General features: G+C 39.5%; 1 protein-coding gene and 1 long non-coding RNA gene across 5 annotated transcripts in view; one reads left to right on the top strand and one right to left on the bottom strand.

The window, feature by feature from the left end:
* The window catches only part of LOC141156755 (flavin-containing monooxygenase 5-like), a 91,532-nt gene that overhangs the window by 18,630 nt on the left and 59,159 nt on the right, over positions 1-13,743 (top strand). For all 4 annotated transcript variants that reach the window (XR_012247708.1, XM_073643114.1, XM_073643112.1 and 1 more), the window contains exons 3-4: positions 3,003-3,191; positions 8,052-8,214. Coding sequence is in view for 3 of the 4 variants with exons in the window: in XM_073643112.1 (XP_073499213.1) it covers positions 3,003-3,191; positions 8,052-8,214 (352 nt within the window). In the remaining variant the exon portion in view is untranslated. The remainder of the gene's footprint in view (positions 1-3,002; positions 3,192-8,051; positions 8,215-13,743) is intronic.
* Positions 1,845-13,743, bottom strand: part of LOC141156758 (uncharacterized) — a 31,345-nt gene continuing 19,446 nt past the window's right edge. Inside the window, exon 2 of the long non-coding RNA XR_012247709.1 lies at positions 1,845-3,242. This is a non-coding gene — a long non-coding RNA (uncharacterized lncRNA). The remainder of the gene's footprint in view (positions 3,243-13,743) is intronic.

The raw sequence follows: 13,743 nt of genomic DNA, 5'->3' as shown, positions 1-13,743 counted from the left end.
CTGAACTTTCAAGGATTTTTCAACAAGATTAATCATTGTAAGGCTATGTGCCCACGATGCAGAAATGCTCAGGATTTTTTCCTGAGCGTTTCTGCATCTCCCTGGCAAAAAAAAACGCATGCAAATTGTACATGCGGATTGTACATGCGTTTTCCTGCCAGGGACAAGCGGATGTGAAGCGTTCTTCACATGCATTTCCACATGCGGGTTGACAAGCATGGATTTATATAGTGTGACCGAGAGAATGTCAAAAAATAAATATATACTTACCCTCTGATGGCCCGTGCTGTCTTGCTTCACCGTCCCGGCTGCCAGCAGTGGTGGATTGAAGGACCTGCCGACGTCAGCGTCGCGTGACCCATCACAAGATTCTGACGTCAGCGCAGGTCCTTCATTCCATCGCGAAGTGCCGGGAAGCAAGGAGGAGTGTAGCGGGGGCCGCCGGAAGGTAAGTATACATTTATTTTTTATTTTATTCTTTTTTTTACAGCTTTTTTAATGGTACCTGGGTGTGGATGAGACTCTCCTCTCCTCTACACCCGGGTACCATCCGCACATTAGAACATGCGAATTACGCAAGTACAGATGCAGTTTTGCGGAATTGGCGCGTTCTAATGCAAGTCAATGGCGGCGAAAACGCAGCACTTCCGCAAAATAATTGGTAGTGCTGCGTTTTTTTCCGCAATGATAATCCGCAGCGGAAATTTCCGCAGCATGTGCACAGCACATGCGGATTATCATTGGGGGACATGGCAGACCTTCTACCATGCGTTTTTTAAGCATTTCTGCAGCGTTTTTGCCACTGTGGAAACGCTTAAAAAACGCATTGTTGGCACACAGCCTAAAGGTTACACAAAATGTCAACAATTTCAGCAGCTGAACCTTGAATGAGCAACCCATCTGGCACAATCACTTGCTGACTAAGCTTCTGTGTGCTGTAAAAATTAAACTAGTTTATAAGATATATTATAACACAAAGCAAATGGTTACATATTGCAAATGCACAGTATGTTGGTTGACATATGCCGTGTTGGGCAAGGTTTTGCTCTTTCACAAATACTTTGGCTTCTAGGGGGCATTGTGTAGGGAAATTTTATGAGGGATGCAGAGGTTGGTTTGGCAGCTGGACCCTAAACTCTGAGGGTGCTCAAAAGCTTCTCAATTAGGTGTATCGCACTATAAATGATGTGTGATAGTTGGTGCCCATTTATAGTTTTTGCATTGGAGCTGAAGAGCTTTAACTGACGTCTTATGTTGCTCAGGCACCAGGCAAGAACTGACAGTGTGAAAAGAAAAATCACTTTTCCATTAAATATCAATATGACAGGAATCATTCTTTATTTTCTACAATTGAAACCCCAGTGATATGAAAATTGTGATAGGTGAGGAAGGCGATAGACTATTAAGAATGCATAAAATCAATTTTAGGGCATTTTTTGCCATTGCTTAACAATGGCTTAGACATCAATTAATCTTAAAGGGGTTTTCCCAGAAACAAAAGTTCATTTTAATCAATGGCTGTGTCTGACCATGTACGGAACACGGTCTGATCATACCACAGCTCCTGGGCAGGGGAGGAAGCAAAAGAGTATACAGACATTACAGCACGGGATCACAGCTGATTCTTTTTGTGAGGTAAAAAATTTCATTAATTGTCTTTTGATTCCTCCCCTGCCAAGAAGCTGTGGTATGATCAGACCATGTTCCAGCACAGCCACTGATTAAAATGAACTTTTGTTCGTAGGAAAACCCCTTTAATAGAAGTAGTTATAATTTTGAAAAGGTAATGGAGAAACAAATGGGTTAATTCTGCACTGCCATGTAGGAGGGATGAGGGATGCCAATCCGAGTAGAAGTGGTTTATTAGTCAACACGTTTCGAAATATACAAACTTCTTCTTCAGGACAATCACGACGATACATTCAGCAGAAACTGGTACAAATAGACACTTTTGAAAAAAGGCGGGTGGAAGAAGGGGTCAGGAAGATCATATGACCATGGAGTGACATGTCACCCGAGGTCAGCCGTCACAAATCACATTTTGCTGTTAAAACAAACATTAATTGTAAAAACACAATTCAGAAGTCATAATAGTATAACGCATATAACACTCCTGCACACCACACTGAATGAACACACACTCCATACCACCAAGATAATTAAAAAAAAACATGCAGAGTCAAGTTCGAATCTATGCATTTTATTTTGGATATTTCCATACATTCTTTAATCCCCACTTTTTTTTACATTTAACATGATGTAACGTATGATAAAAATGGACCAGACAACTTGTGTTATACTATTATGACTTCTGAATTGAAATAGCAACAAACATTATTTAAAAAAAATACATACTGTACATACATCTGTGCATGTCTATTTTTGCTCACTTGTTTTACTAGTCCAGTTTGACATCTGTGCACACCACACCAATACATGGTCTGATCATAGCACATCTCCTGGACAGAGGAGGAAGCAAGAGAGAGTATACAGACAGGGCAGCACGGGATCACAGCTGATTCTTTTTGTGAGCTAAAGCATTCCCCTGCCTGTTTTTTAAAAATGTTTTACCTCAAAGAAAGAATCAGCTGTGATCCCCTGCTGTATATTATTTGTGTTATGATCAGACCATGTTCCTGCACTGTCAGACACATCCATTACACAGTACACAGCAGTGGCACATTAATAAGATTATCTCAGCATGGGAACATTGAATTTTTAAACACATCCAATTGTGGAACTTATTATTATTCCAAGATCTATTGAGCAAAGTCTACTTTGTTCATGGGAAAATCCCTTTAACTGCTACTGGAACACTTTCATCCATTTCTGATTCATATCGATCAGAACTAATTAACTTATTAGTGAAAATGTAAAAAACTATGAACCAATCGCAAGGAAGCTATGGAAGCTTCAGTCTCTATATTTCAACGATGTTATATAAAATTAATTCTTGCTATTATGTATAAGAAAGACTGATTACTATTTACAATCACTCGCAGGAAATGGTGGAAGACAGAAGAGCAAGTCTATATAGCAGTGTGGTATCTAACACTTCTAAAGAGATGATGTGTTATACAGACTTCCCAATGCCAGAAGTTTTCCCAGCATATCTGCATAATTCCAAGGTCCTGGAGTACCTAAGACTTTATGCTGGACACTTTGGACTCCTGAAGTATATCCAGTTTAAGGTGAGGCTTTTATGAATCTTCCCATTGCTTGAAATAATATTCAATGCTTGACTGAAAATACAAAATACATTAAAAATTAATATAAAATGTCTGTGACATTATATTTTATGTATTGGCATTATTAGTCAATATATAAACCATCTAAGTTGGCTTTTGCTATGAAGTACAGTGTAAGACTTGGGAGCTTAAAGCCCTTCAAAAAATATACTCTTGTGGTCCATGCAAATATTGCGTGGTCATTTTTGGGTCTTCTGGATATTGTTATATTCTTTTAAATTTTTTCATTGCAGTATTTGCAAGATAATAACTTTTTTACTCTCCTGTTGTCCTAACTATATGAGGGCTTGTTTTGTATTTTTTTCTTTTAATGGAACCATTTAGGGCTACATATCATTTGTTGATTTACTTTTATTCTTTTTTGGGGGGGAGTCAAGAGTGACAAAAATTGCAAATCTGCTATAGTTTATGGCTTTTTTCTACAGAATCCAACATTCAGTATTAATAAAATTATAATTTCAGTATACAGGTCATTTAAATTGAAAGTGGTACAAAATATATACATGTGCAGTTTATTATAGAAAAACAAAATTGTGTCACCAGGTTCCAAAAGCCAAAATGTTTCAGGGCCTTTTTTCATGCCACACATTTGATATAATATACAGGGGGTACAGAAGTAGGTATACAGTTTAAATATTAGTTGAATATAATCATGTTATCAACAGGGTGGATGGTGGTATTGAATATACCTAATCTTTGATAACTCTCCAAAAGAAAAAGTCCTTTTAGTAAGGTCTGGTGACCATTGTGGCCATTCAACCAGGCGTCCTTTACCCATCCACTTATAGTAATAATAAAATATGAATCGACACGGTGTTCTTGATTCATCAAAGTGTTTATGCCAGAATCCTGATGTATCGCACTTTGAAAAGTTATGACATTTTTGCGCAACATGAAGTTGCACAAAAAATGTAGCGACTTCGGCCATTTTCACACCACTTCCACCCAGCTCCACCAAAGTATGCAAGGAAAAAAGGAATCGGGGAGAGAAGAGACAAATCCTGCCCCTCAGATTCTTAAGTATTGGTAGTGAACTCACTGATAAGATTAGCAGAATTCATTAAATAGGGTGCTCATCTCTACCTGGGAGCACTTAACAAATAACACCATGCAGTGCTCATAAGACTTTCTAGCAGTACCAAATACCACACATGCAGCACAACATAACTTCCCTGCAGCGCTAAACAAATAACAGTTTACATTTACAGATATCTGGTCACGTTAAAGCTGAGTTCACATAAGTCTCTATCTTCTACCTCAGCATTGCCATCTCTTACGGCAGCCCTGCACATGACTTTTGTTCTTAATTATTAATTTTTAGAAAATGTAAATATAAACTTAATTCTGTCATGTGTAATTTATTCTCAGTATAACTACAGTAGGTTCTGTGAAGGCCTCATAGTTTTGATAGGGAACATTAGGGATCAAACAGCATTATGTAAACAAAAGAACACACCAGACAGTTCATGGATACATTTGTGGAGAAGAGTAAAGAATGGTTAGGTTATAAAAAAAATAGCTCAAGCTCTGTGAACATCTCACAGAGCACTGTTCAATCCATCATCCATAAATGGAAGGAGTATGGCACAACTGAAAACCTACTAAGATATGGCCGTCCATCTGAACTGACATCCCAAGCAAGTTGAGCACTAATTAGTGAAGCCACGTAGAGGCACATGCAGATATCCACAGCTCAGGTGGTAGAATCTATCCACAGGACAACTATTAGTCATATACTCCACAAATGTGGCCATTATGGAAGAGTGACAAGAAGAAAACCATTTTTTAAAGCAATCCATAAGAAGTTCCATTTGCATATTCCAAAAAGTCATGTAGGGTACACAGCTAGCATGCGGAAGAAGGTGTTCTGATCAGATGAGATGAAAGTAGAACTGAAAACACCAACCCACTGTCAAACATGGTTGTGTCAGCATCACGGTTTTCAACAGCAGGGACAGGGAAGCTGGTCAGAATTTATGAGAAGATGGATGGAAGTAAATACAGGGAAATCCTGAAGGAAAACAGGTTAAAGGCTGCAAATGACTTGAGACTGGGGTGTAGGTTCACCTTCCAACAGGACAACGATCCTAAACATACTACCAGAGGTACAATGGAATGGTATAGATCAAAGCATATTCATGTCTGTGAATGGCCCAGTCAAATTACAGACCTAAATCCTATTGAGAATCTGTGGCAAGACTTGAAAATTGCGGTTCACAGATGCTCTCCATCCCATCTCACTGAGTTAGAGCTAGTTTGCAAAGAAGAATAAGCAAAAATTTCAGCCTTTAAATATTCAAAGCTGGTAGAGACATTCCCAAAAAACGTGCAGCAGTTATTGCAGCGAAAGGTGGTCCTACAAAGCATTGACTCAGGAGGGCTGAATACAAATGCATGTCGCAGTTTTTAGATTTATGTTTTTAAATAATTAGAAAACCATATATCATTTCCTTTACACTTCATAAATACCTGCTACTTTGTGTTGGTATATAACATAAAAACCCAATAAAAGAAATTTCAGTTTGTGGGAGTATCGTGAAAAAAGGGAAAAAGTTCAAAGGGCATAAATACTTTTTCAAGGCATTGTATATACAGGTGCATCTCACTAAATTAGAATATCAAAAAGTTAATTTATTTCAGTTTTTCAATACAAAAAGTGAAACTCATATATTATAAAGAGTCATTACAAACAGAGTGATCTATTTCAAGTGTTTATTTCAGTTAATGTTGAAGATTATGGCTTACAGCCAATGAAAACACAAAAGTCATTATCTCAGTAAATTAGAATACTTTATAACAACAGCTTGAAAAATGTTTTTAAAATCCGAAATGTTGAGCTACTGAAATGTATGTTCAGTAAATGCACTCAATACTTGGTCGGGGCTCCTTTTGCATGACATGGTATGGCTTACTCTGCTCCAATTCTTCCTTTTCCCATTTTTTCACCATTTCTATACCTTGAACCCGTTTCTTATAAAAAACATACACCGGAGACATATTTCTTTGGATTAAATTGGCCACAGCGGCCGTTTATTTAACAAATAATACAAACAATAACCATTGTACCATTACCGTAAAACAACAGAGGGAGATCCTTGGAGCTACCAAAAAGATCTGACACACCTTTTCCAAAATTATTTAAATTCAGACTTGTTTTACCCTCAGCCGTAAAACCCAAGTTCAAGGGCACCACACCATGGTCAGTGGTAAATTAGCGCCAACCACCGGCTACCAGGGTCCACCCCCGTCCAGAGCCCCATTAAGTGCCAGATCCTCCGGTATTAATTCCATTCTGAGGGGAACCCTCCAACTGATTCCCCCCCAACCATTTCTTTTTAACAACACCAACTCCAAGGAACCCCCACCGCCTCAACGACTGCGACCCGGCTTATAAACTTTATTTTTTTTACTGCATAACAACAACAACAACAAAAAAAAACTTAAGGGTATGAGGGTGGGACTCTTTGCAGTAAGTAACCCCTAATATGGCCACTTTCCTACATTTTTAAGTATATATGTCCCTTCTATAACCCCACCCCTTTATTTGAATTCAAATCCCTTTTGTCCAATCCCTCCATTGTTCCACTCCCAGCTCAACCCTGCCATGTGGGGGCTCCTCTTACATGTACAGTTCTGCCTCCTTTCTTCAATTACTGCATCAATGCGGCGTGGCATGGAAGCGATCAGCCTGTAGCACTGCTGAGGTGTTATGGAAGCCCAGGTTGCTTTGATAGCAGCCTTCTTCTTGTCTGTATTGTTGGGTCTGGTGTCTCTCATCTTCCTCTTGACAATACACTGACTGTGGAAATGTCACACTAGACCTCAAGCAGCTTGGATTGTGGCCTCGCCACTCTTCCTCCAGACTCTGGGACCTTGATTTCCAAATGAAAATTGGAACTCTGGGACCTTGTGGAGTGTGTCAATGACTGCATTCTGGACATCTGTCAAGTCAGCAGTCTTCCCCATGATTGTGGAGCCTACTGAAACTGACTAAGAGACCTTTTTAAACGCTTAGGAAGCCTTTGGTGTTTTTTGTTAGTTAATCTAATTTACTGAGATAATGACTTTTGTGTTTTCATTGACTGTAAGCCATAATCATCAACATTAAAAGAAATAAACACTTGAAATAGATCACTCTGTTTGTAATGACTCTATATAATATATGAGTTTCATTTTTTGAAGAACTGAAATAAATTAACTTTTTAATTTTATTCTAATTTAGTGAGATGCACCTGAGGATAAAAATATTCTTAATCCATCTGTATTGTGATAATGTTAAAGCTGTTTAAATTCTGAACAGAAAAGACAATGCCACTGAACAGATAAATATTAAATCTCTTTCCTTTTCTATTCAATCAAGCCAAGTTCAACATGACTATTATCCTGGTGACTGTAACATTTTCTGCCAGAATATCTTTAATTATACCACTAAATGAATTCACACTGGTATTCAGACCTCTAAATTATTCAGATTCCAGAACAGACCTGAAAATTAATTCATACACCAAACAAGACCACTCAGTACATTCACTAGACACAAGAGCAGATCCCTTAAATAAAATGAAAACCCAAATCAGACCAAAACACCACACTTTTTCTTACCCAGCTTTCTTCCCATGCCCCATCTCATACAGACTGCTTTCCATGATCCCCTGTCTCACATAGACTCCTCCCAGTGACCCCTTCTCTAACAGATGGTACCATATGCCTTCCCTATTTTACAGTCTTTACCAGATATTTTTCTGATTATCACATTTAGATTCTACAAAAATGAATAATATTGCAATCTCTATTTTCTCCAAGACTGAAGTTTGCTTGGTTACAAAGAGTCCGAGTTTTTCCAAGACTGGTCAATGGGAGGTCATGACGGAGAAGAATGGTCTAAAGAAGAAGGAGTGTTTTGATGCTGTTTTGGTTTGCAATGGCCATCATGTAGATCCATATTTACCTTTGGAGTCATTCCCTGGTAAAATACTAGGACACATTAATGAGACTGCTAACATTCTTTAACAGGAGTGAATGAAGGGGTTATAGGAAGTTTCACCCTCAGTAGTTTGCCACCAGCAATTTGCCCCCAGCAGTTAACCCCTGCACATTTTGCCCCTATCATTTCACCCCCAGGAAGATTCGCCCCGGCACGTTTCGCTCCCGGACCGGGGCGAACTGGGGGCGATATGTGCGGGGGTGAAATGTGCAGGGGAAAAACATCCTGGGGGCCAAATGCTGGGGACGAAATGTGCGGGGGCGAAATGTACCCGGGGCGAATTGCTGGGGGCGAACTGCTGGGGGTGAAACATCCAATTCCTGAATGAAGGCACCTGCCAGACATCTAAGAGTTGTAATCAGTCTGTTTCTGTAGAGACATTTACACTGCACATTTTGATGGTGCTGTAAATTCTCCTATTTAATCACAAGTATGATAATTCTAGTACACATATGTCAAACTCTGGCCTGCGGGCCAAATCTGGCCAACAGGGTCATTGCATTTGGCCCTCAAGCAAATACCTGATAAATGATTACATTTGGCATGCGAAGATAGTCCAATCATGTGATCTTACTTCTGGCTCGCTATATGTGGGGGAAGATTCGCGTCTTGTGGCTGCATTGTCAATCGTGACACGCGCGGTGATGTGCCCACCCCTGTCCTGTCATCGCCTCTGTGTGCCAATGAATGGGGCTGCAACATATCTGCAAAGTTATCCACGTTGGTGATTGAAATCTGAGGCAGAGAGGAGTAATCTCCAGGTTTAGCTAAGGCTCAGGCACCCAGGGTAAGTGTATGACAGGAACTGCCAGAAAAAGTGGAGTACTGCATTTTGTTATCTGCCAGTCTCATTGCATGGAGAATGGTCTGCTAGTTTCCCCTATGCTTAGGATTTGGTAATTCTTCTCTAGGGGGTTGTACTGTGTCTCTCTCTGATCTGACATTGGTGGTTCAGGGGTACTGCTGTGCCACTTTTGGACATTTTGTGAATATATTTTTTTATTAGCATAGGGCATATTCACAATACATGCCAGCTTTGGACAGCTGCCTTGACAGTTGTCTTACCCAACATGCAGAAGATCTCAGAACGGGTCTGAAGAAAAAGATGATCAATAGTTCTTTTAAACCATATAATAAAACTAATTAGATAGCTAAGAGATACTATAACTTGGATTATATTGCTAAGGAGCAAATAAGAGAATTTTAAATATTGTGCATCACATCTCACAAAATAGAGTGTACTAATAAATACATTTACGGGCTATTCTCAGGATAGGTGATAAATGTCTGATCGTTGAGGCCCTCACAATCTCTTGCCTGCAGTGAGGAGTATGAATGAAGTGGCAGTGGAGCAAAAAGCTCCATTCAAACCTATTGGGATGTACAGAACAACCAGACATTTTTACTGCCACAAAGAACTGTTGCTTTTTTGAGTCAACTAGCATCCAAGAAGAGGTATCAGGTATCTGGCTTGGACAAGTGTGCATTAGAGTAGCTCAGTAGATTCAATGTTAAAGCAAAACTTAACCCCTTCCTGACATGCGCCGTACATGTACTGCTCTGCGGGAGCTGCGTTCCCACAAAGAGCAGTACATGTACGGTGCAGTGATTGTGCGGGCGAGCACCGCCGCGATCACATGCGGGTGTCAGCTCTATGTGAGAGCTGACACCCGCAGCAATGCTAGCAATGCCAGCACCGATCGTGGGTGTTTAACCCCTCTAATTCCACTGTCAATAGTGACAGCGACATCGCGATCGCATTTTGTTGATGGTCTCCATGGTGACACCCGGTCCCAAGATGGCCACGGAGTCCTTTAGGGTTCTGCAGGAAGGTGGCCACTCAGCGCCTGTTCAAAGAGCTGATCTGATGTTACACATATTTGGTATTGCCGCGTCTGTAACAACCCAACCTATAAAACTGTCCCACTAGTTAAGGCCTTCAGTGAATACCGTTAAAAAAATAAATGAGAAACAAGGCAAAAAACTATGCTTTATCATGATACCACCGAACAAAAAGTGAAATAAAACGCATTCAAAAAGACGCATGTAAATAAATAAGGAACCACTGAAAATGTCATCTTGTCCCGCAAAAAATAAGCCACCAAAAAAGTTACAGCTCTCAGAGTAAAGCGTTGGCAAAATAATCATTTTTTCTTAAAATAGTTTTTATTGCGTAAAAGCGGCAAAACATGAAAAAAGATATAATGTGGTATCACTGTAATCGTACTGACCCAAAGAATAAATCTGCTTTACCAATTTTACCACATACAGAACGGCATAAAAAAAATCCCCAAAAAACGATTCCTGAATTGCTGGTTTTTGTTCATTCCGCCTCCCCAAAAACGGAATAAAAATCGATCAAAAAATGTAATTTGCCTGAAAATGGTACCAATAAAAATGTCAACTTGTTCTGCAAAAAACAAGCCATCACATGACTCTGTCAGCAGAAATATGGAAAAATTATAGCGATGCAAAAACTTGTTTTTACAATAAAAAGCATCTTTTAGTGTGTCACAGCTGCCAATCATAAAAACCCAATATAAATCTGGTGTCGCTGTGATTGCACCGACCCAAAAAATAAAGTCGTCAAATCAATTATACCACATGAGGAACGACGTAAAAAAATAAATAAAATCAATTCTTCACATACTGTTGATTGGTTCTTTCTGCCTACCAAAGTTCGCTCATGATTGCTTGGCTCACATTTATCCTGCGCTCTGCGCTAACTGCTTACACCGGGGTTTCTGTGTGAATCTGCGAGGCAGATGGAGGGAGATGGAGACACTGTGGACACAGTCTGGCCTATGATCCGGAGGTGTCTGTCTTTTTATGAGGCGTGCATAAAAGTGCCGTCGGCCACAGTTTTGTGCACTTCTGAAAAGAAGGATACCGCTGAACAGAGGCCAGATGGAGTCCAGAGTAACTCTGCTGCCTTATTATAGTGAATGGAACCCTTGGGGATTTCATCTGAATCACATTACTGGGGAGATTTAGATGGAACCCCGGTATAAGTTCTCAGAGTAGAGCGCAGGATAAACGTGATCCAAAATGTTATGCAAAATGTTCCCAATAAAAGCTTCAACTCCATTCACAAAATAAGCAAGCCCCACTCAGGTCTGTCATCTGTTAACAAAAATATATAGGGCTTCCACATTACTGGTAGCACAAAGGCTCTGGAAAAACTAAATGGCTCCTCACCCTCCAAAAGAAATACAGCGAATTCTGCGCTCCCAAATCCAAATGTCCCACTCTCTTCTGAGCTCCAGTGTGTGTCTAAACTGCAGACAGCATCCACGTGTTTGGCATTCCTGTAGCAATGAGAGCCTGCCTAATTTATGGGTGCAAGTCTCCAGAAGAACGAGCTGTGCATAACGTACTCGTCACTACAACGTACTGGTCACTACAGCGTACTGGTCACTACAATGGCAGTTTGCAATCTTCACTTAGCAACATCCACTGTTGCTTGTTTCTGGAAATCACCCATGGAGTCAAAATCGTCACTACACCTGTAGATAAATTCACAAAGAGGTATAATTTCCAAAATGGGGTCACATTAGGGGGATTCTGCTCTTCTAGCACTTAGAGGCTCTGTATATGAAGTCCGCAAACTGTTCTAGGAAAATCTGTGCTCCAGGAGGCAAAAGGCGCTCTCCATCTCTCCTGGGTCTCGCTGTGTGGCTAAGCAGTACTGTACAGCCACATATGTGGTATTTCTACATTCAGCAGAAATTGTGGGACTAATTTTTGGTGCCTTTTTTTTACCAATTTCCCAGTGTGAAAATGTAAAATCTGGGGCTAAAACAAAATTTTCGTGGTAAAACTGTAACTATTTTTTCTTCACTGCCCAATGGTATAAAATTCTGTGACACACCTGTGGAGTCAATATGATCACTGCACCCCTAGATGAATTCATTGAAAGTTATAGTTTGTAAAATGGGGTCACGTATGGGGTGTTCGGCTGATATGGCACATGAGGGGCTCTACCAATGTGACATGGTACCCTCATACCAGTCCAGCAAAATTTGAACTTCAATATGGCGCTTCTTCCCTTCTGAGCTTTGCACTATGCCTCAAAAGTAGTTTTCCACCACATATGGGGTATATGAGAAATTGCACAACAAATTTTTGGGGTGAAAATGCTAAATTTTGTGCTAAAAAAAAATTCTTGCTGGAAAATCAATTTTTCTTTTATTTTCATGGCTGAATGTTATAAATTTCTGTGAAGCACCTGGGGTTCAAGGTGCTCACCACACATCTAGATAAGTTCCCTGAGGGGTCTAGTTTCCAAATTGGTGAGACTTGTTCACTTTTTAGGCACATCAGGAGCTCTGCAAACATGACAGGGCATCTGCTAATTATTCCAGCAAATTTTACATTCAAAACATCAAATGGCGCTCCTTCACTTCCAAGCCCTGCCGTGCGCACAAACAATAGTTTTCCTCCACATATTGGGTATCTGTGTACTCAGAAGAAATTTCCAAATAAATTGTATGGTGCATGTTTTCCTGTTACCCTAGTGAAAATGCAAAACTTGGGGCTTAAAAAAAAACAGTTTTGTGGAAAAATGTGAATTCTTTATTTTCCTTAAGGGGTCTAGTTTCCAAATTGGTGTCACTAGTGGGGTTTCCACTGTTTAGGCACATCAGCGGCCCTCCAAACAGCGTCCGTTAATTATGCCAGCAAATTTTACATTCAAAAAGTCAAATGGCACTCATTCCCTTCCGAGCCCTGCCGTGCACCCAAACAGTGGTTTTACCCCACATATTGAGTATCAGTGTGCTCAGGAGAAGTTGCACAACAAATTTCATGGTCTATTTTCTCCTTTTACTCTTGTAAACGTAAAAAAAAAATTGGGTCTAAACTCAAATTTTTGTGAAAAAAAGTTAAATGTTTATTATTTCCTTCTATATTCCATTAATTCCTGTGAAGCACCTGAAGGGTTAATAAACTTCTTGAATGTGGTTTTGAGCACCTTGAGGGGTGCAGTTTTTCAAATTTTGTCAATTTTGGGTATTTTCTGTCCTATAGACCCCTCAAAGTCACTTCAAATATGATGTAGTCGCTTAAAAATAAAGGTTTTGTACATTTTGTTGGAAAAATTAGAAATTGCTGGTCAACTTTTAACTTTTATAACAAAAAAAAATTATGTTTCCAAAATTATGTTGCTGTAAAGTAGACATGTGCGAAATGTTATTTATAAACTATTTTGTGTGATATGACACTCTGATTTAAGGGCATAAAGATTAACAGTTTGAAAATTGCAAAATGTTCACAATTTTCGACAAATTTCCGATTTTTTCACAAATAAACGTAAATCATATCAAAGAAATTTTACCACTATCATGAAGTACAATATGTCATGAAAAAAAACATTATCAGAATCACCAGGATCCGTTGAAGCGTTCCAGAGTTATTACCTCATAAAGTGATACTGGACAAAATTCAAAAAATTGGCCTGGTCAGGAAGGTGAAAACAGGCTTCGGAGTGAAGGGGTTTAAGGAGTTGTCCCA

The sequence above is a fragment of the Phyllobates terribilis genome, unplaced genomic scaffold, assembly GCF_046119375.1.
Source record: "Phyllobates terribilis strain yellow unplaced genomic scaffold, ASM4611937v1 Scaffold_8__6_contigs__length_399053987, whole genome shotgun sequence".
Taxonomy (NCBI): domain Eukaryota; kingdom Metazoa; phylum Chordata; class Amphibia; order Anura; family Dendrobatidae; genus Phyllobates; species Phyllobates terribilis.
The sequence above is the reverse complement of the archived record's forward strand: the minus strand, read 5'-3'. Positions and strand labels throughout refer to the sequence as shown.